Source organism: Zootoca vivipara, chromosome 1 (assembly GCF_963506605.1).
Source record: "Zootoca vivipara chromosome 1, rZooViv1.1, whole genome shotgun sequence".
Lineage (NCBI taxonomy): Eukaryota > Metazoa > Chordata > Lepidosauria > Squamata > Lacertidae > Zootoca > Zootoca vivipara.
Window position 1 is genome coordinate 67,180,372 of NC_083276.1, and position 25,018 is coordinate 67,205,389.

The 25,018-nt window shown below is 42.4% G+C and overlaps 1 protein-coding gene across 1 annotated transcript in view; it reads left to right on the forward strand.

The window, feature by feature from the left end:
• GALNT18 (polypeptide N-acetylgalactosaminyltransferase 18) overlaps nucleotides 1–25,018 on the forward strand; it is a 269,161-nt gene that overhangs the window by 197,996 nt on the left and 46,147 nt on the right. The window contains exons 5-7 of the mRNA XM_035119072.2: nucleotides 1,866–2,063; nucleotides 3,923–4,037; nucleotides 22,411–22,596. Coding sequence (XP_034974963.2) covers nucleotides 1,866–2,063; nucleotides 3,923–4,037; nucleotides 22,411–22,596 — 499 coding nt within the window. The remainder of the gene's footprint in view (nucleotides 1–1,865; nucleotides 2,064–3,922; nucleotides 4,038–22,410; nucleotides 22,597–25,018) is intronic.

Consider the following 25,018-nt stretch of genomic DNA (forward strand, 5'->3'; position numbering starts at 1 on the left):
GGTGTGTTATAAATGGAGAAAGCAGCAGGTCAGGCACAAATAGTTCTCCTCCTAAGAGAATCATTGCAGGGCTTAACCGATTCTTACTATAATTGGGAAGGGGGGGGTTATAATCTGTTTCAGAACAAATGAGACCATATCATCCATTAGCTGACAACATTTTTCTTAAGAATCCCTAGCTGGCTGAGAAAGGCCTGTGAGTACGTTTTAAGTGCCATTTCCTCATGATGGAGGGCAATAACTATTTTTCAACCCAAGCACTAACCCAGCCATTTCGATTGTGCTCACATGAATGAACCTATCGTGCTGTGCAGATAGTCATAGATATCAGAGACCACAGCTTCTGTGATTGCCACATCACAACTATAGCTATGAAGATCCTGGAAATGGCTGTTGGTTTTATCAGTGGTTGCTTCCCACATGCTTCTTCACAGAAGGATATACCTTATGCTTTCAGGGAATTAGCCACAGATCACAGGGCATAACTTTTCTGGGTTTTTTTTTTTTTTTGGCAAGGCACTGTCCAATGTAATTACCTATTCTACTCATTAGTGGCTTTAATTACAGTGTATGGCAAAGATTCATGCTTCAGGAAAACCCCGTTACATAATAAGTAATATTCCATTGCTGCTGGGGATTTGCTGAAGTTTGCTGTTCGGTATTTCATATCTTCAGTGTCTGATAGTGCCTGCTTATTAATTTATTTAAATCTATCTAGACCAGTCTTCATCCAAACATATTCCAGGTGGTGTACAATGGGCATGCATAAAACTGCTCATGCCAGATGCAACAAAATGGAAGCAAGAATCAACATTCACAACAAATTAGCATCAATAAAACTTTCAAACTATAATGCATAGTAACATAACCATTTAAAATGCCTGGGCAAAAAAAAAAAATAACCAGTGCTGGAAATACTGTAATGTCAACTGCTTCTAATTATTTGGCTGCCTCACCTGGCCAATTACTGAGATGCTAAATTAAGATTATATTTTGTTTTCTGATTTCAATCTCGATAGAAGAAGACTTTTTGAAAGGGTAGATGCCTTTAATCTTAGGACAGTTCTGTTCTTGCTGATATCCTTGATTGTTTGACACTGGAAGCTACCTTCTTAGTTTGGTACCAAAGGATAATTGTCACCAATATGAAAGTCCTAATCTCTTCTTATCACTGAGGCAAGAAAGTATCAGGAAACATGCTAAATGGTAAAACTGTTGTGTGTAGGAGCTCTAAAGATCTTAAGTGAAGTTAAAGGATCCCACTGACATCCGTAGAAGTTCAGAGTAGGAGGAGAGAAGAGAGGGAGAAGGAAGAGCTATGAGTGGGAGGGGCTCCTTTCCCCATCCTCTTGATCTCAACAAACCTGCTGCACCTGGAACTGGGTGTGGAAAGTGCAGCTGAATGGAACACAGCTGTGGACAGCCTAAAGAAATACCATCCACCTTGTCCTCTCCATAAAAAAGAAAGTCTAGAGTGAGATACCAGGGTGTTTCTAGGAACTTTTCTTGTTGTGAGACTTTTGTGGGTGAGCTGAGAGTTTGGACCCTTGGTGAGAACCAGGAAGCTGAGAGGAATGGTGTGTCAGAAGGAAAATGAATTGCTGTAGATTTTTATTTATTTAAAACTTTGCATTAATGGAACATCTTTATATGGAACTGTGCATTCTTGTACAGTAATATTTTGTTAAAGTTGGCTGTTGCTGCTTCAGTTGTTTTTTTTTGGGGGGGGGGGTAAACCGCTTAGAGAATTTTTTTAATATACTAAGTCGTATAGTAATTTAAAATAAAATGAAGGAAGAAAATAGAAATTAAGCTGATGATTATAACTCTTGGAACAATCTGGTTTTCTTCTTTCCCCCACTTAGGGCTGAACCGGTACTAACCAGAATCAAGGAAAACAGAAAAAGAGTCATTTCGCCATCATTTGATAACATCAAATATGACAATTTTGAAATAGAAGAGTATCCTCTGTCTGCACAAGGGTTTGATTGGGAATTATGGTGCCGATATTTAAACCCACCAAAGTCATGGTGGAAGTTGGAAAACACAACTGCTCCTATAAGGTAAATCATGTAAAAGTGAGTCATGCTGAGAAACAGCCTCAAGAGAGAGCTACTGCCTTCATGTCCTGCTTGAGGGGCTCTTGTAGGCATCTAGTATTGGTAGACCCAGTGCAGGGTGCAGGACTAGGTAGGCTCTTGGTCTGATCCATCAGGCTTCTTCTTAGATTAAAAACAAACAAAACAAAACAAATTATGCAGGTGGATTTGGGGGTCATTTGGTTAAACCCCTGTGCCCAACAGCCCACCCACAGCAGGACATTTTCAGTTCCAATAAAATACTGTTTTTATGTAACCATGACAAATTACAGAGCTGCTGTCACTATTTATACAGTCATTGGCACACTGTAATGGAAGGCCATGGCTGGTTGTAAAAAAGGCTAAAATATACAGGTTTGCAGCAAAAGCAAGCCTGTTTCTCTTGAGGATATATTTGGGAAATCTGCCATGCTGTGAAGACTGTACTTTCGTTCCCCACCCTCCACCCCCATGCATAGCACTGATGTCTTGATGCAACATAATGAGGAATGATTGGCATTTTCTTCATCATGAAGTTCGCAAGGAGCAGCTTCCCCTAGTTCTAAACTGACACTTCGTTATCAGCACATAGATGTTGATCTGTACAAGCAGAGAAGGGAGATTTCAGGGGTGTGATTTAATTTTTTTTAAAGAATTTTTATGATCACATCAGGAGCAGATGCCTCAGTTTATCACAGCTTGATTATCATTGCCTTGATGAATGCAAAATGGTGTATCCTGTTCTATAACAACCCCCTGTCCCCTTTAATTAGCATCCTGTTGTCCCCAGTGCACTTCTTTTGCTCACATAATGGGACAAGTGACATTTTTCTATTTGCCAGCCTGCATGACAAAACAAGAGTAGGGCTAAAGACAGATTAATTATTCCATTCTCAGCCATTTTATAAATACTGTATGGCTGAATCTCAACCAGTTGAAATGCCATTGAAGACTAGCTGGACAAGAGGCCAAAAGATACAATGCCTAGGTCTTCCTGAACATTTCCTCCCCTTGTTGCATGGCAGTATTTGGAGTCATTACATTGAACTGTGTGGCTGAGTCCAATGAGCGATGGAGCGAGCCACACTTCAGACAAGCATTTAAAAATGTTCTCTGAAACAGTAGCAACACCAGTATCTAGCATACAGTAGCCCTGTGCAGCTAACATATGTGGGGATAACAAAACATCATGGTTGGCTGTCTCTGTCCCATCCATGCATTTACTAAAAAAGCTGCCGATAGCTTTTGGTGAATGTGTAGCCAATGGGTACAATGCTGCTTGCCTCCACTCATGCATTGATATCTCCACAAATGTAATCTTAACTGGGCTAAAGAAACCCATTTGAGCAGCCCAGTTCTACATGGAGTCTTAATGACTGCAAAAAGTTTGCAATGCATTTTATTTTATTAGTTATGGACACTATTTATAGGAGACATCGTCGGAAGTCCATGTAAACTATTTTGAGGTTCTCTGAGGATAAACAGGACAGCAGTGTAATCAAGGAATGTATTGGTTACTTGAGGGGCTACAATTAATACCTTAGTGTGGATGCTTCAATAATAGCACCAAAATACCAGGTTCCTGCCGGTATCAGAGATGAATAAGTTGCTCGCGGCTTTGGTCGGCTTTGGTCCAGTCCAGAAGTAAATTCAGCTTATTTCTGAGTGAAAGCCAAATCTTTGTTAATTTATCCCACTGTTGGAGGTGGGACACAATAAGACACACAAATTTTATGGTTGGGGAATTTACCTTAGATGAGGAATACCTGAAATTCACTCAACTGACTAAATTCCAGTGTTTTAATATTTGCTGCTGTTTTGTTTTTTGTTTTCTTTCTGTCTAGGAGCCCTGCACTAATTGGATGCTTCATAGTAGACAGAGAATATTTCCAAGAGATTGGTCTGCTAGATGAAGGCATGGAGGTCTATGGAGGTGAAAACGTAGAACTTGGAGTCAGGGTAAGAAACCATTGGGAACCAACTAGCAGATTTTAGATGAGGGAAATGTAATAGATGATGAAGTCATTGGAAACACAAAAAAGATTGGATTCTGAGGATACAGTCGTACCTTGGATCTCAAACACCTTGGTGCCCGAACAAATCGGCTCCCGAACAATTGAAACCCGGAAGTGAGTGTTCTGGTTTTCAAATGATTTTCGGAAGCCGAACACCCAGCACTCCTGCAGCCAATCGGAAGCTGCGTCTTGGTTTTTGAACAGTTCCGGGAGTCAAATGGACTCCCAGAATGCATTCTGTTCGAGAACCAAGGTACAAATGTATTGGATGAAAATAATATATTGTTGAGTAGATACTTTACATATCTTGAATATACAACCTCTTCCTCAGCTTCAATTAATTAATAATCAAACAGATAAGAGAACAGATTTCTTTACTGGTTTACTGTTCATCAAAAACTATTGAATCTTGGCTACGGTCTTCTAATTTATGTAATAAGCCCAATATCACTCCTTAATTGATCAATAAATAACTTTCCCTTGGCAGGAGTACAAACATTGATTGCTTTACCACTATGAAAAATAATACGTTTTAAGTTAATAAGATTATCAATCAATAACTCTCTTAATTTTTTTTTACCATGCTGTAATACAGAAGAAAAGTATTTGAAACCTTGGTGCTGTCTCAGCATGTCAGAGAGACTGGTTAATTTGTGCTTTTGGTTCCTGTTCAAAAGCTTTCTGGATATTTTTTTCCCAGTCCATTACTGCATAATTGTAATAAAGGTGTTTAGCATTTTCCCATCAGACTTTTTATACCTTGATATAAGTGGCCTGGCGTGCCTGGCGTGCTATGGTCCACGGGGTCACAAAGAGTCGGACACGACTAAACGACTAAACAACAACAACATAAGTGTAAAATCATATTAAATCTTTGCCAATAGAGCAACTATCAATGTGTTTATCAAAAGCACTGTGTTGAGTCTGGAGTTGCCTTTCTGTGAATGGAAGTCCCCACCTCACCATTGGACCCAAATTTGTGCTCCTGTGCAAGCAGGGTAGGGAGCAGGGTACCTGGTCAGGTGCTTCTCTGTCCTGAATCTTGCAACATTCAGCTTCATTGGATGCCCATGACTTCAAGTGTTGTGACAGAAGTAAAAACCGACTACCTTAGAAGCCTGTGGAAAAGATAAATAAGAGAAAGGACATAAACAATGCTGAGTGTTAAGTACTATAAAATGATAGTGTAAACTTGTTTAAATATTTTAAAGTTTTGCTGAACAAATGAACTTGGATAAGATTCATTGCCCTCTTTTAATTAAAGTTTTGTTGGTAGCAAGAGCAGCACCCTCCAGACACATCTGTTTGTTTAAACACAGTTGAGCCACTTTAGAAGCCGATAAAATATGAGACAGATGTGCTCCTCCTTCTCAGCGTGGGCTGTACATATTTATAGAATACTGAGTCTGTATAATCATACAATTTTCATTCCACTCAATGCCATTAGTTTATTAGCAACAATCTATGTGATTTATGTCTCTCATTTCAGTCTCTAATTCCTTCCAAAAAATGTAATACTGTTGGTTTTTTTTAGAGGGCCAGCTGATTTTTAGAGCAAGTGAAAGTATCCTAAGGAAGACAGCTGGATTGGTTTGAGCCATTTTACAAAAATAGATTTATGAACTATGCCATGCACAGCTTAACAGCGCACAGCTCTTATTTGCCTTCTGTGGCATTTTGGGTCATCGGCACAGAGCATGCATGGTGTAGCCACAATCCAGAAGACGTGATACACCCCACACCAAGAGGCAAATGCTCAGTCATTTAGCAGCCATTCACTTTCAGAAATGTCTTGGGAGCCACACAATGTGACATGCTGTGTTTTTACTTGCAAGGCATTCTAGGAAATGTGGCTGGTGGGAAGATGTGCGTAACTTAGGGGTAGATAGTATTAGAGGCAGCACTTTCTTCCCAAAATGCTAGTCTCACTAGTGTCCTGCTTTCAGGCTTTTTGTAGGCATCTGGGAGAATAGACTGCTAGACTACATGGGCCTTTAGCTGCATCCAGCAGGGCTCATTTTATTACCTTAAATTTATGTTCCCCACCCCAACATGTTCCCCCCCCCCAGGGAAGGTCATTTCTCCCCTATCTACCCAACAAATGGTTGTCAAAGAAATTTTCAGAATGCTCAGCTCTACCCAAAGCATAGTTTGAACACCACAACATCAAACTAGCCTCTGGACTGGAATGGTATCCAGCATGGCTTACACTCCCTGAATCGCAGACCCTATTATAAAGGCAAAGAGAAATATTTATAAATAAGTGGGGGGGGGGACTACTTCAAGGACACCATTGAGGCTGCAAAATGTACTACAGATGCTTTCGTTTCACTCTCTCCCATTTCAACTTTTTCCTCTCACTTGTCAAAGATAAAGCATTACTGCATCAGAAGAAAGGGCAAGTTCCTCACAGTGTTACATTGCAGACGAGAGATAGGAGCTTCCTCTGTAGCTCCTACTAGAGGGTCGGGAGTCATGAGACCACCCCTATAAGCTGGTTTCTCTGCTTGAACTTGTGCACTCTGCTTGAAGATAGATGGTGCTTTGATTTTGAGCTGACTGACTTCCAGTTTCTTTACACTGGCAAGGAGTTTGATCAACATCTACCCATGAGGCTTTCCTAATAATTTGCATGACAGAATATGGCCCCAAAGCTCTCAAGTAATATGCTAGCCAGTCAGCTCGGCTTATCCTATGCCAAAGTTAACGGCTGAAGATCACATTGATGGACAGGGCTAGAGAAAACGCAAGCCTTTGTGTAATTGAAATTTTGGGGTGTGCTGGATCACTTAAATAAAACCTAATATTACTTTCATTTCCCGACATTTTTTTCTTGCTCTCCAGAGAAGCCCAACCTGACCTACATAAAAATACTTTCATCTTTAAAGCACAATGGTGTGCAGTGGTGTAGCATATGTTATCTAACATCTCGCCTGACAAAATAAAATAAAATTCCAGCTGCATCAAAACAAAATTTTGACACTGTATTGGACAGAAAATTTTAGCAGTGTGCCACCAACACTTCATAATTCAAAACTAATCTAAATACCAGGATTGATGAATATTTATAAGGTGACTGTTAAAAAGAAGCATAACATCAGAGATGCTAGATAATGCAGGTGTATATTGCCATCTTTTTCCTTAGCAAAGTTTTTCTTCCTTCTTTGTTTCTCATGAGCAAAGGATATTATTCCAATTCATGTGTGAAAATAATAATAATTTATTATTTATACCCCGCCTATCTGGCTGGGTTTCCCCAGCCACTCTCCCCACACACTCCAAGTGTGTGCCAGTGTGGTGTAATGGTTAGAGTGTTGGACCTATGACCTGGGAGACTAGGGTTCAAATCCCCACTTAGCCCACTGAACGACCTTAGCCTGATCATCATCTCTCAGCCTAACCTACCATTAAGTATTGTTGTGAGGATAAATGTGAGCTGCCAATCAGAAGGTCGCCGGTTCGAATCCCTGCAATGGGGTGAGCTCCCGTTGCTTGGTCCCTGCTCCTGCCAACCTAGCAGTTCAAAAGCACATCAAAGTGCAAGTAGATAAACAGATACTGCTCCTGCAGGAAGGTAAATGGCGTTTCCGTGCGCTGCTCTGGTTCGCCAGAAGCGGCTTAGTTATGCTGGCCACATGAAACAGAAGCTGTACACAGGCTCCCTCAGCCAGTAAAGCAAATGAGCACCGCAACCCCAGAGTCATAGAATCATAGAGTTGGAAGAGACCACAAGGGCCATCCAGGCCAACCCTCTGCCAATCAGGACCTAACGGTCAGAGGTCCCTGTACCCTTTACTTTTACACACCACCTTCAGCTTCTTGGAGGAAAAAGTGGTATATAAATGTAGTAAATGCTATGAAAATAATTTTAAGATACATTTATATTAGAGGCCAGGAACTGGACAGCCTACATTGCTACCCTTAAAGGCTAAATCACAGGTGGCCATCCTGTGGTTCAATGATTTGGCCTAATTTCCTGTGGTTCCTCATGTCTCCTGAAGATGCCCCACCCTTCCATCCCATCAGAGTTCCTTCCTTCCTACTTCCTCCTTATTTTCTTGTCTTGTAAATAGACTAATTTCAATGAGTTAGTTTGAATTTCTCACTCCCATCCCAAAATGGTCTTCCAGGAAAATAGCTGCCACCCAAGTAGTTAGATCATTGATGTACCAAAATTAATGAGCACTGAGAAACAGCTCCACTATTTAATATTATATCTGATGTTCCATAAATAACAAAACAGGAGATCTGAAACTGAGCAGGTAGCCAATCAGTGAAGTTAGGGCCCTAAACACATCATTCTGGGTGATAGTACATTCCTGGAATACATTAAAGAATTTCCATTCACTTGAAAATCCCTTCACTATCAGGCATGGGTCTTTTAAAATTTAGCAGTTGTCAAATGCCACCTAGAATAATATCTTGAAATAATCTCATTAACCATCCATGGCATGTGTGTGTGTCCGTGTTTTTTTAATGGCGTAGAATAATGCTTCCTGGAGTCCACAGATTGACTGTTTAAAAAGAGGCGTTTTTTAAGACAGTCTTCAGAGCTAGACTTGATTACAGATGTATGACAATCTGGTGCATAAGTGGCTACCAAACACAATCAAAATCGATGGCATTTACTGCCTTGTAAGCGTTGCTGGGATTGTGGTTGTGACTTATCTGAGGTAAATTATCTCTTTGCCAGTTTCACCCATGTGCTAGTCTTTAAAGCCCCACTCTGCCTAGGTTATTCTCAGCGTAGGGTATCATTGCTGAAGGCATTTTTTGTTGTCAGCTATGCTCATATTTTATGTCATTTATTCAAGATGATGGGTCATATTCCACCAGTGCAAAGCACAAAAGCTTCGCAAGGCAGGCACCAGACTGCCAACAGTGTCTGTGACCTAACAATTCGATGTAAGGAGCTAAAGGAATAGTGACACTGGGAGCTAGACATGAGATTGCCTGATAGGTTGTCAACAAATGAAAAAAGTCACTCCATGGCCTCACTAGTAAAAAGTTTGGAAACTATTGTGATAATTGCAATGGTCCTGATTATAAGTATGCAACTAATTGTAAGTACCGGTAGCATAGTCTGTGATCATCATTATTCAGTATGGGTGTTTTGTGATGGTTGATGAATTAGTCACAAGCATAATCACTTTAGAAAAGCCCACCAATCTTGCTTCTTTAAAGATCTAAAGTAGCTTGTATTAGGGATGTTGCCTACTTGCTGCAATCAGGACAAACAAGTCCCTGCTCACCTTGATGTTGCCTCTACCTATAGCTTCTCATGCCCAAGGCAAGGCTCGATACTTCCCGAGGGGTACAAGGAAACAGATGGCAAGGCTGTGTGCTCAAACAAGGCTCATGAGTGCTCAGACCAAGCCCTGGCAAAAGGCCAACACTAGATTCCAGATTGCTTGAGTAATGCAGCTTCATGATCTCCATTTGCTGTGCCACTCTACAAACAATAAGCTTGCTTTCTATGCAGTGCCACAAAATACATGGCACAGCTTCTGTAGTGCAGCCATTGATGCAACTGTTTTAAGATCAGGGTGGCAGAAAGGTATAACTATTGTGGTGGGTGATGAGCATTCACCCTGCATGTGATGGGGAGCTGAATTAATCTACCTCACCATGGACTTCCATGGATCCAGGGCTTGATTAGAGCATGTTGTTGTTGTTGTTTAGTCGTTTAGTCGTGTCCGACTCTTCGTGACCCCATGGACCATAGCACGCCAGGCACTCCTGTCTTCCACTGCCTCCCGCAGTTTGGTCAAACTCATGTTCGTAGCTTCGAGAACACTGTCCAACCATCTCGTCCTCTGTCGTCCCCTTCTCCTTGTGCCCTCCATCTTTCCCAACATCAAGGTCTTTTCCAAGGATTCTTCTCTTCTCATGAGGTGGCCAAAGTATTGGAGCCTCAGCTTCACGATCTGTCCTTCCAGTGAGCACTCAGGGCTGATTTCCTTCAGCATTATATCCTCCAAATACTTTGCAAACAAGTCACAGCAAGCCTTAGCCATTCAGATGTTCCTTCAGCTCTTACTTCCTGAAGGAAATCAGCTCTTACTTCCATACATCACTACTGGGAAAACCATAGCTTTAACTATACAGACCTTTGTAGGCAAGGTGATGTCTCTGCTTTTTAAGATGCTGTCTAGGTTTGTCATTGCTTTTCTCCCAAGAAGCAGGCGTCTTTTAATTTCGTGACTGCTGTCACCATCTGCAGTGATCAAGGAGCCCAAGAAAGTAAAATCTCTCACTGCCTCCATTTCTTCCCCTTCTATTTGCCAGGAGGTGATTAGAGCCAGTGCACATAAAATCCAGTGCTCACGAGCCCCAAATCTGAGAATTAGCCCTACAGTTTGAGCTAATTGCACCTTGGATTTTACATGTGTACATTCTACTAAAAACTTAAAGCCACTCATAGCTGTACAATATGGTCTGAAGGAGAACAAGACTCCCTAGTGGCTAAGCTGGGTGAGAAGGTTCAGAATCAGTCCTCATCACTTGTAGGGAGAAGGTAAAGGAATCAGATTTTTTTTTCCTGAGGAAGATCATCTGCAAAATCATCCCTCTCTATCATGTCACTAGATATATTTTTCTTCCACTGAATTCTTTTAACAGCATTTGAGTTCTGAATTTCTCTTGTACTGTGTAGCAGTGTGTTGAAGCAATTTGTAGTCGCACTGCAGAAAACAGCCTCCTGCGCTACAATTTTTCCATGCTACGCAAATGATATTTGTCTTTACAAAACATTTTGCAGACTTATGGCATCAATAGCTTGGAGCATTTATGAATAATAATTAATGTATGATGTATGCATCAAATATATTATTTATGATTGCATAATTATAGCACACGTTGTAGACAGCTTTGATTACTGTTATTTCTAGTTTATGAAAATGAGGTTATCATTGGCCTCTAAACATGCAAACAAGAGAATTCAAATAACCATAAAATGAGTTGTGTGCAAGTTTTAATATGTCAAGGAAAAGCAGCATACCCTGGTCCTAAGTAGAATTTAATGGGAAGAAAGTATGCTGCAAAACACCACTTATATAAATAAATAACCAGATATTTAAGCAAAACAACAACAGCAGCCCTGTCACCTATAAATTATTACTTGCACAACAGAGTCTTGTTCCCTGCCCAGTAACTGAGCTCCATTTGTAGATGACTTGAAAATGATCTTGGTAGCCAATGCCCTTTCCATTAAGGAAGGATGGGATCTTTCTCCTTCATACGTCTTGTTGAGGCATAGGCAAACTCAGCCCTCCAGATGTTTTGAGACTACAAGTCCCATCACCCCTAGCTAACAGAACCAGTGGTTAAGGATGATGGGAGTTGCAGTCCCAAAACATCTGGAGGGCCGAGTCTGCCTATGCCTGGTCTTGTTTCCAGTATGTGGGGACAAGGCGGAGCCCTCTCAATTACCCTCTGAAAATGACCCTCCAAGTAGGGCCAGAACCACCGCAAAGCAGTGCCACCCAAAACAGTGCCACCCACCCCTAACTCAGACAGTCACTCCAGAAAGATATAATGGTTGATGGTATGGAAAGTTGCTGGGAGGTTGAGGAGAATTAACAGAGACACATTTCCTCTGTTTTTCTCCCAACAGAAATCACCATACAGGGCAACTAAAGCAGTTTCTGTGCCAAAACCGGGCCTGAGCCCCAACTGAAATGGATCTGGAAAATCAGTTACCTCCTAGAGTGCATGGGTCCGGTCCATGATCACCCACTCAATAACTTTCCCAAAGAAGAGGATGTTGTCCGATGGCCCATTGTTACTTAGATTTTCCAAAACCAGGGAGGGTTTCTTGAGGACTGCTTTTACTGCTGACTCCTTCAAATAGGCAGGGACCATCCCCTCTTCTTCCCTGGCCCAGCTAGCTGTCCCCTCCCTGATGGTTTTTATCAGCCAGGAGGGTCAAGGGTCTAGAGCAGGCATGGCCAAACTTCGCCCTCCAGATGTTTTGGGACTGCAACTCCCATCATCCCTAGCTAACAGGACCAGTGGTCAGGGATGATGGGAATTGTAGTCACAAAGCTTCTAGAGCAGGCACCCCCAAACTGAGGCCCCCCCAGATGTTTTGGCCTACAACTCCCATGATTCCTAGCTAACAGGACCAGTGGTCAGGGATGATGGGAATTGTAGTCCAAAACATCTGGAGAGCCGAAGGTTGGGGATGCCTGATTTAGAGGGCCAAGTTTGGCCATGCCTGGTCTAGAGCACAAGAGGTCTTCGTAACCAATCCAAGCACCTTGTTCACATCCCCAAGCCTTACTAACTGAAACTTATTCAACAGGACTTGGCAGAATAAAGATCCCAGTGGATGCAAGCATTATATCCTCCAAATACTTTGCAAACAAGTCACAGCAAGCCTTAGCCATTCAGATGTTCCAGGTCTCAGCCAGGGCTCCAAAAGGAATGCCAGTCATATCAGCCAGAAAATCCCCCAGAGCCGTCTGGAAAACATCAAGGACAGACAATCCTAATAGGTCCCCTGGCTCTGTTGAGGGGAAACGGTGTTGAAAGCCTAAATCTCAACAGAGAGTGATCAGACCATGAGAAGGGACTGATGTGAGGAAGGGCACATGTGATTTACAAGTCCCGCAGAAAAGATGATCGGCACAACACCAATAGATATCTGGTGCAAAACTCACTTTGACCCACAATGGCCACTCTCAATATTTTGGCCATTTCATTTGCACACGCTGAACTAGTGCACTGCTGCTTTAATGAAGGAAATTTCTGCTTTGAGTATTATAGCCAGAGAAACAAGTGTTGGAGATAACATACAACCTTTTCTGTTTTTTTCTTACATCTATGTTCTGCTTTTCTTCCACCATTGAGCCCAATGCAGCATGTGCATGACTGCCAGGCAATCACCCATTCAAGCACTGACCAGACCCAGACTTGCTTAGCTTCAGCAAGGTAGTGGACTCGTGTGCCCTCAATCCATACCCTGGGACTCGATCTTTATCCCTTTATATTACCCAGGGGTCATGAATGACACTGTAGGCAGGCAGGATAGGTTTTGTAACAGTTTAACTAGGAAATAACACGCGGGATGCTGGTGGTGCTGTGGTCTAAAGCACTGAGCCTAGGGCTGCTGACCGGAAGGTCGGTGGTTCGAATCCCCAAGGTGGGGTGAGCTCCCATTGTTCGATCCCTGCTCCTGCCCACCTTGCAGTTCGAAAGCACAAAGTGGAAGTAGATAAATAGGTACTGCTCTGGCGGGAAGGTAAATGGCATTTCCGTGCACTGCTCTGGTTTTGCCGGAAGTGGCTTAGTCAAACATTGGCTCCCTCAGCCAGTAAAGCGAGATCAGCGCTGCAACCCCAGAGTCGTTCACGACTGGACTTAATTGTCAGGAGTTTTTTACCTTTACCTTTTTACATGCAGCAAACTGTTGATGAGACCATTTCCTAGATGAACTAGGAATATAGCTGAACATGGCATCACCTAACTGCTTAATATTCCAAGAGGCTTGTAGCGTTCTTCCCTGCCATCAAACACTTCCTTTTCTCTTTGACATGCCACAGTGCCTCCTTTAGTATGCTCTGTCATTGATCATCAGTCAATAGGCCCTAACCTGCAAGAGGTCACATCACCCTCACTTCAATTTGTTGCGTCATTAAAGGGTTTTTAAGAGAAGAGAAGCATACCAAGAAGGAAGGGGAAACAATGGGCTTAAATGGCAAAAAAAGGGAATACTTTAAAAGATGAGTCCCTGCTGCAAATCGAGCTAAAAGTTACTCCTGTGTTTAAAAGCATGGAAGACTTTTGTCCTGAAGTTTCTTAAGCCAAGGTTGGCATACCTCTGCTGATGGTACTAAAATTTCCAACTGTCAATTTCTCCAACCGCAGTGTATCCCTGCTGTGTCTTTGGGGTTTTTGGTTTTGCTTCTTATCAACGGATAGGGGCCGCTTGTATTGCCAGTTGCAGACAAAAGGTGGCATGCCTGGCTTCATGTGTTCTTGTGGTGGCCAATTTCTGGATAAAATTGGCAAAGGCAAGAGAAACAATTTGAAAATGGGAATTTTGTTTTCCACGGAACAACTGAGTGTGTACCCATTTGCTTGAATATTTGGCTTTGCAGGGATGTCCTGTGCCCTGTGCTTTAAAATTGTGCCTCTTACTCTGTGATTCATTAGTAAGGCCAGCCACAAAGAGCTGTTTTTGTCACAAACAGAAGATTGCTGACACTACGGAGTACCCAGGGGGTGAGGGGGACACTTAGGAGGCCAGAAACCAATAGTATGAAAAATTAGCAGTTGTGGTCACCTACTTCCTCCTTTTGACATATACTTGGCAATAGAATGACTTAAGTATCCATTATTCTTCTGTGTCTTGTGGGAAGATGGATGTTATGTAAAACAATTGGGTGATGCTTTGTGCCTTTAATTGACCTTTGAAATGTGTTATTGCTTAGTAACATAGTCCATGGCGGAGTTTACTACAATTATGAGCAGCAACACCCCAAGCCTACAACATACGTAGTTTAACCATGCATGGTAGAAGTTTTATGGCTCATGAAGCAAAGCGCAAAATTAATCCCTGCAGAACAAACACAATGTGAAAAGTACATAATGAAGCAATTAGCTAAAAGTAGGAGGGACAGAAAGAATGTAATATTAAACAGCTTGTTCTCGTAAGTTCCTTTTTAACTAAGGATGTCTTGCTGGCGTCTATTCAGTAATTGATTATGACTGTAAGATTATTAATGGGTTTTAGCGATCAAAACAAATGGTCTGAAAGTTGTTTGTTTCTGTTACAGAAGTCAGTGTAGCTTAATAAAAGGGCTCTGAATTCCAAATACTTAGAAATAGATTTTACTTAGGAATATTTTCCTAAACATTTATATACCACCTTCCATCCTGTTTGGATTTTGGGATGGTGTGCAATCAAAATTTATGTTGCAATAGCAAATACTGTACTAAAACAGCAAATACAACAGTAATAATAATAATAATAATAATAATAATAATAATAATAATAATAATAATAATAGCAGCATGTGCTGCTCTGGTTTGCCAGAAGCGGCTTAATCATGCTGGCCACATGACCTGGAAGCTGTACAGCCAATAATGCGAGATGAGCGCTGCAACCCCAGAGTCGTCCGCGACTGGACCTAATGGTCAGGAGTCCCTTTACCTTTTTATCCTTCCCAGGGTACACTTGTCAGGGTAGGTTTCAGTGGGCAGCAACTGCTTCAGTCTCTGCCTAACCCAGATGGATTTTCTAATTTTGAAAATATGTGCTTTGGGGGAAAACACAGTACTGCAATGTTTCTCCCAGTGTAAGCCAAGATGAGCACATCTGAGCATACTTTACCTATTGGTAGCTAATGCTGACAGTGCCCACACTACTGGCTCCACTAATATTTACATTCATATTTAGTTCCTACTCTATCCTTTCAGGACACTTTACATTTTCAGCTGTGTGGTGTAGGACTAGGACGGGGGTCAGCAAACTTTTTCAGCAGGGGGCTGGTTCACTGACTTTATTTTTTTTTGGGGGGGGGGGGAAGAACGAATTCCTGTGCCCCACAAATAACCCACAGATGCATTTTAAATAAAAGCACACATTCTACTCATGTAAAAACACGCTGATTCCCGGACTGTCTGCGAGCCAGATTTAGAAGGCGATTGGGCCGGATCCGGCCCCCAGGCCTTAGTTTGCCTACCCATGGACTAGGACCTGGGAGACTAGGGTTCTAGTCCCCATGCGACCATGAAGCTCAGTGTGTTACCTTGGGCCAGTCATGGTCTCTCAGCCTGACCTACATAACAGGATTGTTGCAAGGATAAAATGGAGGAGGAAGAACTGTACACCACTTTGAGCTCCTTGGAGGAGAGTTGGGATATAAATGAAGTTGTGTTGTTCTGTGTCTTTGGCCAATCTAGCCCATGTCCTGGTGTGCTTGACTTGCAGCTGCTCTCCAGGGTTTCATGCAGCAATCTTTCCTTGTCCTGCTACTTCTATAACTACATGCCTAGATTCATAGAATCATAGAGTTGGAAGAGACCACAAGGGCCATCCAGTCCAACAACCTGCCAAACAGGAAACACCTGGAATTGAACCTGGGACTTTCGGCATACTTTGGGCTCTTTTCTCCTGTATTAATCATCCTTATAACTATTTTGTAAGGTACAGCCATGTAGACATCCCCATATTGCAAGTAAGGCTAGTGACTTGACCAAGGCCAAGGCTGCTTGGTGAGCTCATGATTGGTTGGCTGATAATCCTTAAGGTACTATGCTGTGCTACACTCAAAAGCTAATAGAAGCTATTTTAGTATACACATCATGTATAGCTATTTTAAATTTTTCATCATGTAAGTTAAATATAACAAAAGGACAATGTTTCTCCTTTAGAATGTAAAAGCCCTAAGCGTTTACTTCTATTTTTTCAGCATGCCGGATGCATTTAGGCCAATATTTGTAAAACATCCATCACATTTTCAACAGAGGCTGGGACATTTTCCCTTATAAGTAATTAGATTGGGTTTTGAATCAGCTCTGCACAACCAGCTTCTTCTATCAGCCCTTGTCTTGACAGCTCCTGCTTAACATTTAAGATTTTAAGTGAATTCACGCTCCTTGAAGCAGTGTAATTAATAAGACTTCAGAAATAGAACAAAGACTGACAGTGTTTAGACAAGAAAGGGAAGACCAACAGGTTTGATTAATTGGAGTTTACTCAGAAACTGGATAATTGCTGTTTACAAACCATATTAAAGCATGTGTTCAATCAGGTTGGGGTGTGTGTTAAAAAAAAACCAAATGCAGCTTCATTTTGTAGTTAAATTACGGAATTAATAATGAAATCAAAGAGTCTGTGAAGGAGCATCTTAAATGTCACCTCCTGTTTCTAACTCATTAAAATGTTCAGTTGTATTTAAATGTAAAGCTCTTTTTTCTTTTTAGTCTCATGCTATAGTTGAGCTTTGCACTTTGTTGGTCTTTAAGGCATCATCTGTGCTTTAGTGGCAATATAATTCTCAGGCACAATGTGCTATACCTGCCTGACCCCACCCCCCTTGCTAATGGCCTGACAAAAGAAAAGAATAATCTACCGTAATTCAGTAATTCACTAATGAAAGACCAACAGGGTTGTAGGAAGGGCAGGGGAAAAGAAAACCTCTACTGTCATATCTCCCAAGCTGCAATTAGTTGGTGACTGTAAAAATGAAGATTGCCTATTGTAAGCTTGAATGAATGAATGAATCTTTATTTGCGTCAGCCATCGGCCATAGCAATAAAACAACAATATGATATAAAACAAAGAATAGAAATAAAAAGTCAATTATATAAAATACATTTTAGGGTTTTGAATCTATAGTCAAATAGTCAATTGTCTTATTCAGATTGCCCCGGCTAAAAACCTTGCAACCTTTGCTGTCCCCTGCTCATCTTGAACTGTGGCAGTAGTTTGGCGACCTGGAATGGACAATAAAAGAGGGGTGATAACCTCGTTCCTCAAGTCTTTGTAAATTGTGCAAACCAGAAGGGCATGGCCTATTGTACGCTTCATTTATGGTTGCATAGGGTTGCATACAGTGCAGTGCTGAGCCGGGACTTCTATTTCCTCTCCTTCGCCTGCACCCTGCCAAATCTTGATGGTTCCCCAACCCTCTGAAGCTGATTTTGAGGGATTGAAGGGGCCAGAAGAGGTGGAGTAAGTTCTGTTGTGTGCACCACAGTCCCTTATGCTAGTGGAGCTGTGGCATTGGATTCAGTCCATAAGCTGTAGCCTGCTTCAAGTGAGAAGCTGGATAAAGCAAGGTTCATCACGCTACGGATATGTGCATGCATCTAATTAAATCCAAAATAGCAATCAGGCTTCATTCCTTTGGAAAAAGTCAAAGCAAGCTGTTCGTATAAATCATGTTGCCATATGATTTGCCATATGATGTTGCCATGTGAAATGGAGTAGCTGTGATCCAGAGCTCTGCAGAACTCTGGTGCATGTAAAGCTCTCTGCAGAAATGGTAAAGGTACCCCAGTCGCAAACAACTCTAGGGTTGCGGTGCTCATCTTACTCTATAGGCCGAGGGAGCCGGCGTTTGTCTGCAGACAGCTTCCGGGTCATGTGGCCAGCATAACTAAGCCACTTCTGGCGAACCAGAGCAGCGCACGGAAACGCTGTTTACCTTCCCACTGGATCGGTACCTATTTATCTACTTGCACTTCATGCTTTCGAACTGCTAGGTTGGCAGGAGCAGGGACTGAACAATGGGAGCTCACACCGTCGCGGGGATTCGAATTGCTGACCTTCCAATCGGCAAGCCCTTCCAATCGGCAAACACCAGAACTGCTTGGTTAGGGTTAGACTGATCAGAAATCCCATGGATTTCTACATATTTTATTCTTAGCTATTCCATAGGATTGTATATCCTGTGGGTGAATACCCCCTGGATTGCTATGAACTTCATATCTACTGGGAGAAAAAGTTGAGTTGGACTGAATGTCAAATAGTGACTTTGGCGAACAGTTCAGATTCAGTCTGAGCAGCATCTAATGCTATTTGATTTTTTTCAGAACAGATGTAGCAACGCTGTTTAAAAGTATAGGGTTTTTATAGTTAAAAAATTTTTTTATTGATTATCTTAAAACCAAACTTTCAAATATGTATCATATTATGACATACAATATATATTAGTACAGAAGAGGTAATTTCTTCAATGTGTTTGCTCGGTGCAGAGCTCCTTTATATAATAAATATAATAAATATTATCTTAAAACCAAATTTGTAATATGTATCATATTATGACATAGAATATATATTAGTACAGAAGACGTAATTTCTTCAATTCAATGTGTTTGCTCAGTGCAGAGCTCCTTTCTTCTTGAAAGCTGGCAAACTAGGAGAATTTCTAAAACTAATTCCAGAACTATAAAATGTTCCATTTGCCACAGATTTTTGTTCCTTCAGTTCATTTGTATTACTTGGCCACTCCAAGCTGCCAACAAGCGAAGTATGTTGATAAAATACTGGGGGCCCCCAAGAAAAGAGGGAAAATTACAAAATCCTGTCTGTCAAACTTATCCTTGAATTACGAAAGTTCTGTGTTGCAGGCTTTGTTTCCAGAGCAGAGCCAATAATGTTTGAAACTAGAAATATGTTCCTCAAATTCTTTTTAAGCTTCCCTTATGGTAAGGTTACCAGATTTTTTTCAATGAATCCGAGGACACTCTAAATACATAGATAGATAGATAGATAGATAGATAGATAGATAGATAGATAGATAGATACATACATACATACATACATACATACATACATACATACATACATACATAAAACTACACATTCGGGAGATTGATGCTGCACTTGCTGCAGTGATGGTGGTGGCAGAGGGAAGGGAGGTTTCACTCTGCCTTTCAGCACAGCCCCATCCCAACTAGGGAGGCTTCCCCTTGCCTATCTGAGAGATCCCTGCCCCCTCCTGCTTGCATGCAAGCTCTGATAGGCAGCATGAAGCCACCCTTCACAGCTGAGAGATCCCCGCCCCGCTCCTGCTTGCACGCAAGTAGGAGTTGGGAGGCTGCTCCGATAGGCAGCATGAAGCCTCCCTTCACAGCTTAGTTGCTGGGGTCAGGGAAGGTGGAGGCAGTCTGGAAGCTGCATCTTAGAGCCCTTGCAGCACCATCATATGGGGACTTCCGAGTGGCTCCTGAAGCCAGCAAGAGTCAACTGCTCCGGGATGCTGAGACTGCTGCTGCTGCATTTCCCGGTGACATTAGATCAGGCATTGGCAACCTCTGGCCCATGGAGGCCATTTATCCGGCCCATGGGCTGCCTGTGAACTGCCCGCTCAGCAAGTCCCCCATGTGCTGCGGTAAACCGGGGCAGCACAGCGTGGGGACTCGCCGAGCAGCGCCAAAAATCGTGTCTACACAGCCGCAGAAGCGATTTCTGGCACTGCGGACATTTTGGAAATGGGCAGCCAGCACCGGGAATTGCTTCTGTGCAGCCGTGGACATGCGCAGAAGCGATTTCCAGTGCTGGCTGCCCATTTCCAAAATGTCTGCAGCACCACCGGAAATCGCTTCTGCGCCTGTGCGGCCCATGTCTGGCCCACAGATGATATTCCGTGGGAATCCTCTGGCCCACGGGCAGAAAAGGTTGCCAACGCTTGCATTAGATTAAATCCGGGGACATTCTGGGGATGGAATTTGTCCAGGGGCTTATTCACAAATCCGGGCGCTATCCCCGGGAAATGGGGACATCTGGTAACCCTACCTTACGTCTGCATGTACTTTTTATTTTGCCAAAGTTTGTGTTCCTTTTCATTCTATACATTTGAACAAGACTTTATTTTGAAGGAAGCCTTCTTGCCTCTACCAGATTCTTTGACTTTGCTGGCATCCTTTGTTAATCACTCTGGCATGTCCTCATGGTACATTTCCTGATTTGTAATATGTGCTCACATCTGACTGTGTGTGTGTGTGTGTGTGTGGCGGCAGTGTTTTATCAAGGTACACACATGTATGTACATTGATAAAAAGCCACACAAAAAGAATATTGGTGCAACCATCAGCATAATCAAGATTGCCTTTTTCTGGCCTTCAAAATCATAGAATCATTGAGTTGGGACTTGGGAGAAGCTTTCTAAGCCTTCTGGTCTAACTCGCTGCTCATTGCAGGAATCTCAGAGCTAGAGCATCTCCTCTAACAGTTGGCTGTCCAGTCCAACCTCTGCTTGAAGACCTCCAAGCTGTAATACTAAACATACTTACTAGGGCATGAGCCCCACTGAAAACAGCAGAATTTATTTCTGAGTAAACTCCCATAGGAGTGCATTGCCAGCAAGGCAGAACCCACCACCTGCCTAAGTAATTAGTTTCATTATCAGTGTGCTCATGTGCATCAGCAAAGAGTGAGGAAATACTGGAATGAAGTTAAGGAACAGAAAGCTGCAGCACACCACACTCTGCACAAAACTAAGAGATTTCTTTAAAAACAAAACAAAACAACAGAATGGTAGGTGGTGATTCCTAATGCATTAGCTCCACTTTGAAAGCAAGGCCAGGTAATTTGGAACTCCAAATTCGGGGCACAATTTGGATCACATTCAGAAGTTTTCTCAATTATTATTTATTCTCTTGCTGGTACAAAACAAATGGTGGGTTCTTTTTCATTATTCTTCTACATACTGTACATTTATACTACTGGTGATGGTTTCTTACTTATTTGTGTAGAGGTTTGATGCCCTTGTGACCAAAGCAAGCCCGAGTCCTTGTTTTGAGGGCACTGCAGATTTCTAGGGGGGGAAGGAGCAATCGTCGTCTTGTAAGCATGAATAGCAAAGCTCTTTCTTGTCTCCCAGCATATGCTGGATGCAATTAGGCAACTGCCCAGAAAAATTGGCCTTGTAAACATCCTGAATCCATGCCACATTCTGCTAGCCTCAGATGCTGCCAAATGCCTAAATGAGTGTTCAAGCCAAAAGGCCTAAATGTATAAAATAGATCTCTGAACAGAATGCTTTTCTGGTATAGATTATGAATAGTGGGTGGACAAGCCTGGAAAACTCAAGGCTCTATTTCCAGACAGCCTATCACCTATTCTCAGTTGAGATGGGATGAGAGATCAGTCTGCATTACCTTGCAGGAGAGCACTGTGGGAAGATGCCCTCTTTTGTTTCTCTTTGTCCTAGAAGAGGGTCTTCTGTATTGGTTTCATTTACTCGGTACAGTTTGGGTCATCTTAACACAAATGCCCTAGTGTTTTCACTGCAAATTGTGGTTCCATTTGTTCAGCTTCATCACATAAATGTGGTCCCCAATTCACAAGTATTAAGTTTCCCTCTGTAACTGCACTTTCTGATTTCATTCTGAAAGCATTTTGTACTTGCAGAAGAAGACCACTTAGTCACAAGCATATGGTGCAAAAATTCACAGAACTGAGTATATGGGCATCTTGTCTTTGTAAGGATGGCATTGGCTGCAATCATAAGCAAACCCAGTGCTTCTTACTTCCAAGTAAACTGACATAGGGTAAGATTGAATAGTTGAAAAAGGATGCAGTTACTTGTCCATTATAGTTGTATTGTATGTGTTAAAGTCTACCAAGGTAGTCATGTAGACTTTGGCTTGAGTTTCCCAGTGACTGTCAGAGTTAGATTTAGATTTATAATTCAAGTAAAGCACTGAAGAGGCGCATAGTCACAGCACACTTTTCACACTTAAAGGACTGTAGCTTCAAATAATGTCCTTGCAAATTTTGAAATCCAACAATAGGCTGAACATATTGACATTTTGGATATAATGGAATTCCCTAAACTGGCCAATTTATTTGTTTCTAGGTATGGCAGTGTGGTGGCAGCGTTGAAGTTCTTCCTTGCTCTAGGATTGCCCACATTGAACGAGCTCATAAGCCGTATACAGAAGACCTCACTACCCATGTCCGAAGAAATGCACTCCGGGTGGCTGAAGTCTGGATGGATGAATTTAAAAGCCATGTTTATATGGCATGGAATATTCCTCAAGAGGTGAGTCATGAATGAACACTGATATGATCACAGTACCTTAGTTCCAATTCCCCATATTTTTGTGAAAATAATGTTCAAAAATGTATTATATCAGGGCTGTCCAACAGGTTGATTGCGATCTACCAGTCGATTGCGGGATGCCCCTGGTCGATCCTGGTTGATCGCGGGATCCTCCCCCCCCCAAAAAAAAGCTCAGCAGCTTTGGCTCCCCCAAAGAAGCTCAACAACTCTGGTCAATCCAACGGGTAGATCACTGCCAGTTTTTTTAAATAGTGGTTGTAGATCGCAGTCTCTTGGAAGTTAGTACAGCCCTGTATTATATTATATTGTGGGAAATTGTTTTGTAATGTGTGTCAGTAGGAGAAATTTGCACTAAAATCCTGATGATTTTTCAAGAGGACTTGTTTAAAAACCTCACAAACTGATAATGGAAACGTGGAGAGCTGAAGTTAAAATTTAAAAAATGAGAAAGTGAGAGGAACCAAAATTGACTGATTCTCCCATCACTAGACAAGGATAAGCTTAGCCTTTTCCTGGCTCGTGTACTTCCTCTCTCCTCTTGTCCTTCAGAGCAGCCAAAATGAGAAGCTTTTGCTTCCATTTTCATCTATCCACAGTTGTCCAAACCCTAAGAACATAAGAAGAGCCTGCTGGATTAGGCCAGTGGCCCACCTAGTCCAGTATCCTGTTCTTACAGTGGCCAACTAGATGCCTGTCGGAAACCTGCAAGCAGGATTCAAGCACAAAAACCCTCTCCCCTCTTGTGTTTTCCAGCAACTGATATTCAGAAGCACCCAGAAGGTATTCAGAAGCAACCCTAAACTGGTTACTTTTAACTAAGGATTGATGAAACCAGCTAGTTTAATAACTTTGAAGTTGACTTGTTTAAAACAAGCCATAGTTTGTTGGGTTCAGGCATGGGCGTACCCAGGATCAAAACTAGGGGGGGCAAGGGGAGGGGCCAAGGCACGGAAGGGGAGGGGCCACAAAGTGGGCGGGAATGGCGAACTCGCGCTCCGCTGGGCTGTGCCCCTCCCTAGAAGCAGGGCTGGTGGGCGGAGGCGGAGCCCAGCCCAGCGGAGCGCGAGTTCGGCATTCCCGCCCACTGCGCCGCGCTCCCTGGTTCCCCGACGCGCTTGGCCTTGCCTGAGGGCGCGCCGGGGTGCTGGAGGGAGGGTGCGGCGCGGCGCGGCGGGAATGGCGAACTCGCGCTCCGCCGGGCTGTGCTCCGCCTCTGCCCACCAGCCCTGCTTCTAGAGTAGGGCAGCTGCCCTAACTTGCCCCGTGGTGGGTACGCCCTTGGGTTCAGGTGCCATGGCAACCTGCAGAGGCTGGGGAGAAACAATAAGCCCAGGAGGATGTAGGCTCATTCTCATCAAGATAGCCTTGACTAGGTTAGCCATTCCTTGAAAGGAAATAATTTCCCACACTCTTTCATTGCTGTGCAGGGCCAGTACTCTTTAGCATAGATTTTTCTTTTTCTGCAGGACACTTCTTCTGTTTGGATGGAGTTTTCTACATGACTGAAACAAGCTTGTCTTTTATATGCAGGCATTTCCTAGCAAATCTTCCAAAAAGTACAGATGCACATACACACACGCCTAACTCTCTGCAACAAACAATAATGTGTTATTCAAATACAGGAACTAGCAGCTTAACACAACATGCCAGGCAGGCTATTGCTTCATTGTAAAACATCTTTGTTCCCAAATACTATTAATTAGGTGCGAACTGAAACATGTGGATTTATTACATACATATATCAATTCATATTTATACCTTATGAAATAATTATTTCTATATACCAATGTGAAATACTTCTGTATCTCCAAATAATTTAAGGCTATATAAACCAGCCATCATGCGGACTGGATGCACTTAAAAAAGGACATCTTGAGGGACCTTCAATCTCTTAAACATACTGGAGCTTGGGAGCCTGTTATACTATAACAGTGTTATACAGTGTTATAGGCTAACCTTCTTCTTCCCTAGCCCCCTTTTCCTGTTGCAATTGCATGTGTGCCTGTGGTCCCATCAGCACTGGACCCATAGGGCAAGCATCCTTCTGCAGTGCCAGGTCTTTTTCAAGTCACTATCAGCATGAGAAAGGTGGAGGGTGTGTGTGACAATGATCCTTTTCCCAGCAGGTTATGAGGACTGCAGGTATTTATTGCCTGAACAAGGCTCATTTCCTAACCTACCTGATAATAAATATTTTTTATGTAAAGTTTATTTATTCTTTATTTTGTTTGAGTATTTTGAGCTGTGTGCGACGACATAATCTACAGTAAGAATGTCTCATTTTACTTCCTGTCAAAGACTGGTCCTGAATTTGCATTTAGATGCCTCTCTAGAAATCTCTACCGCATAGCTATAATGAGATAAATTATTGATCTCCACTTACAGGCTCTTTATGAAACTC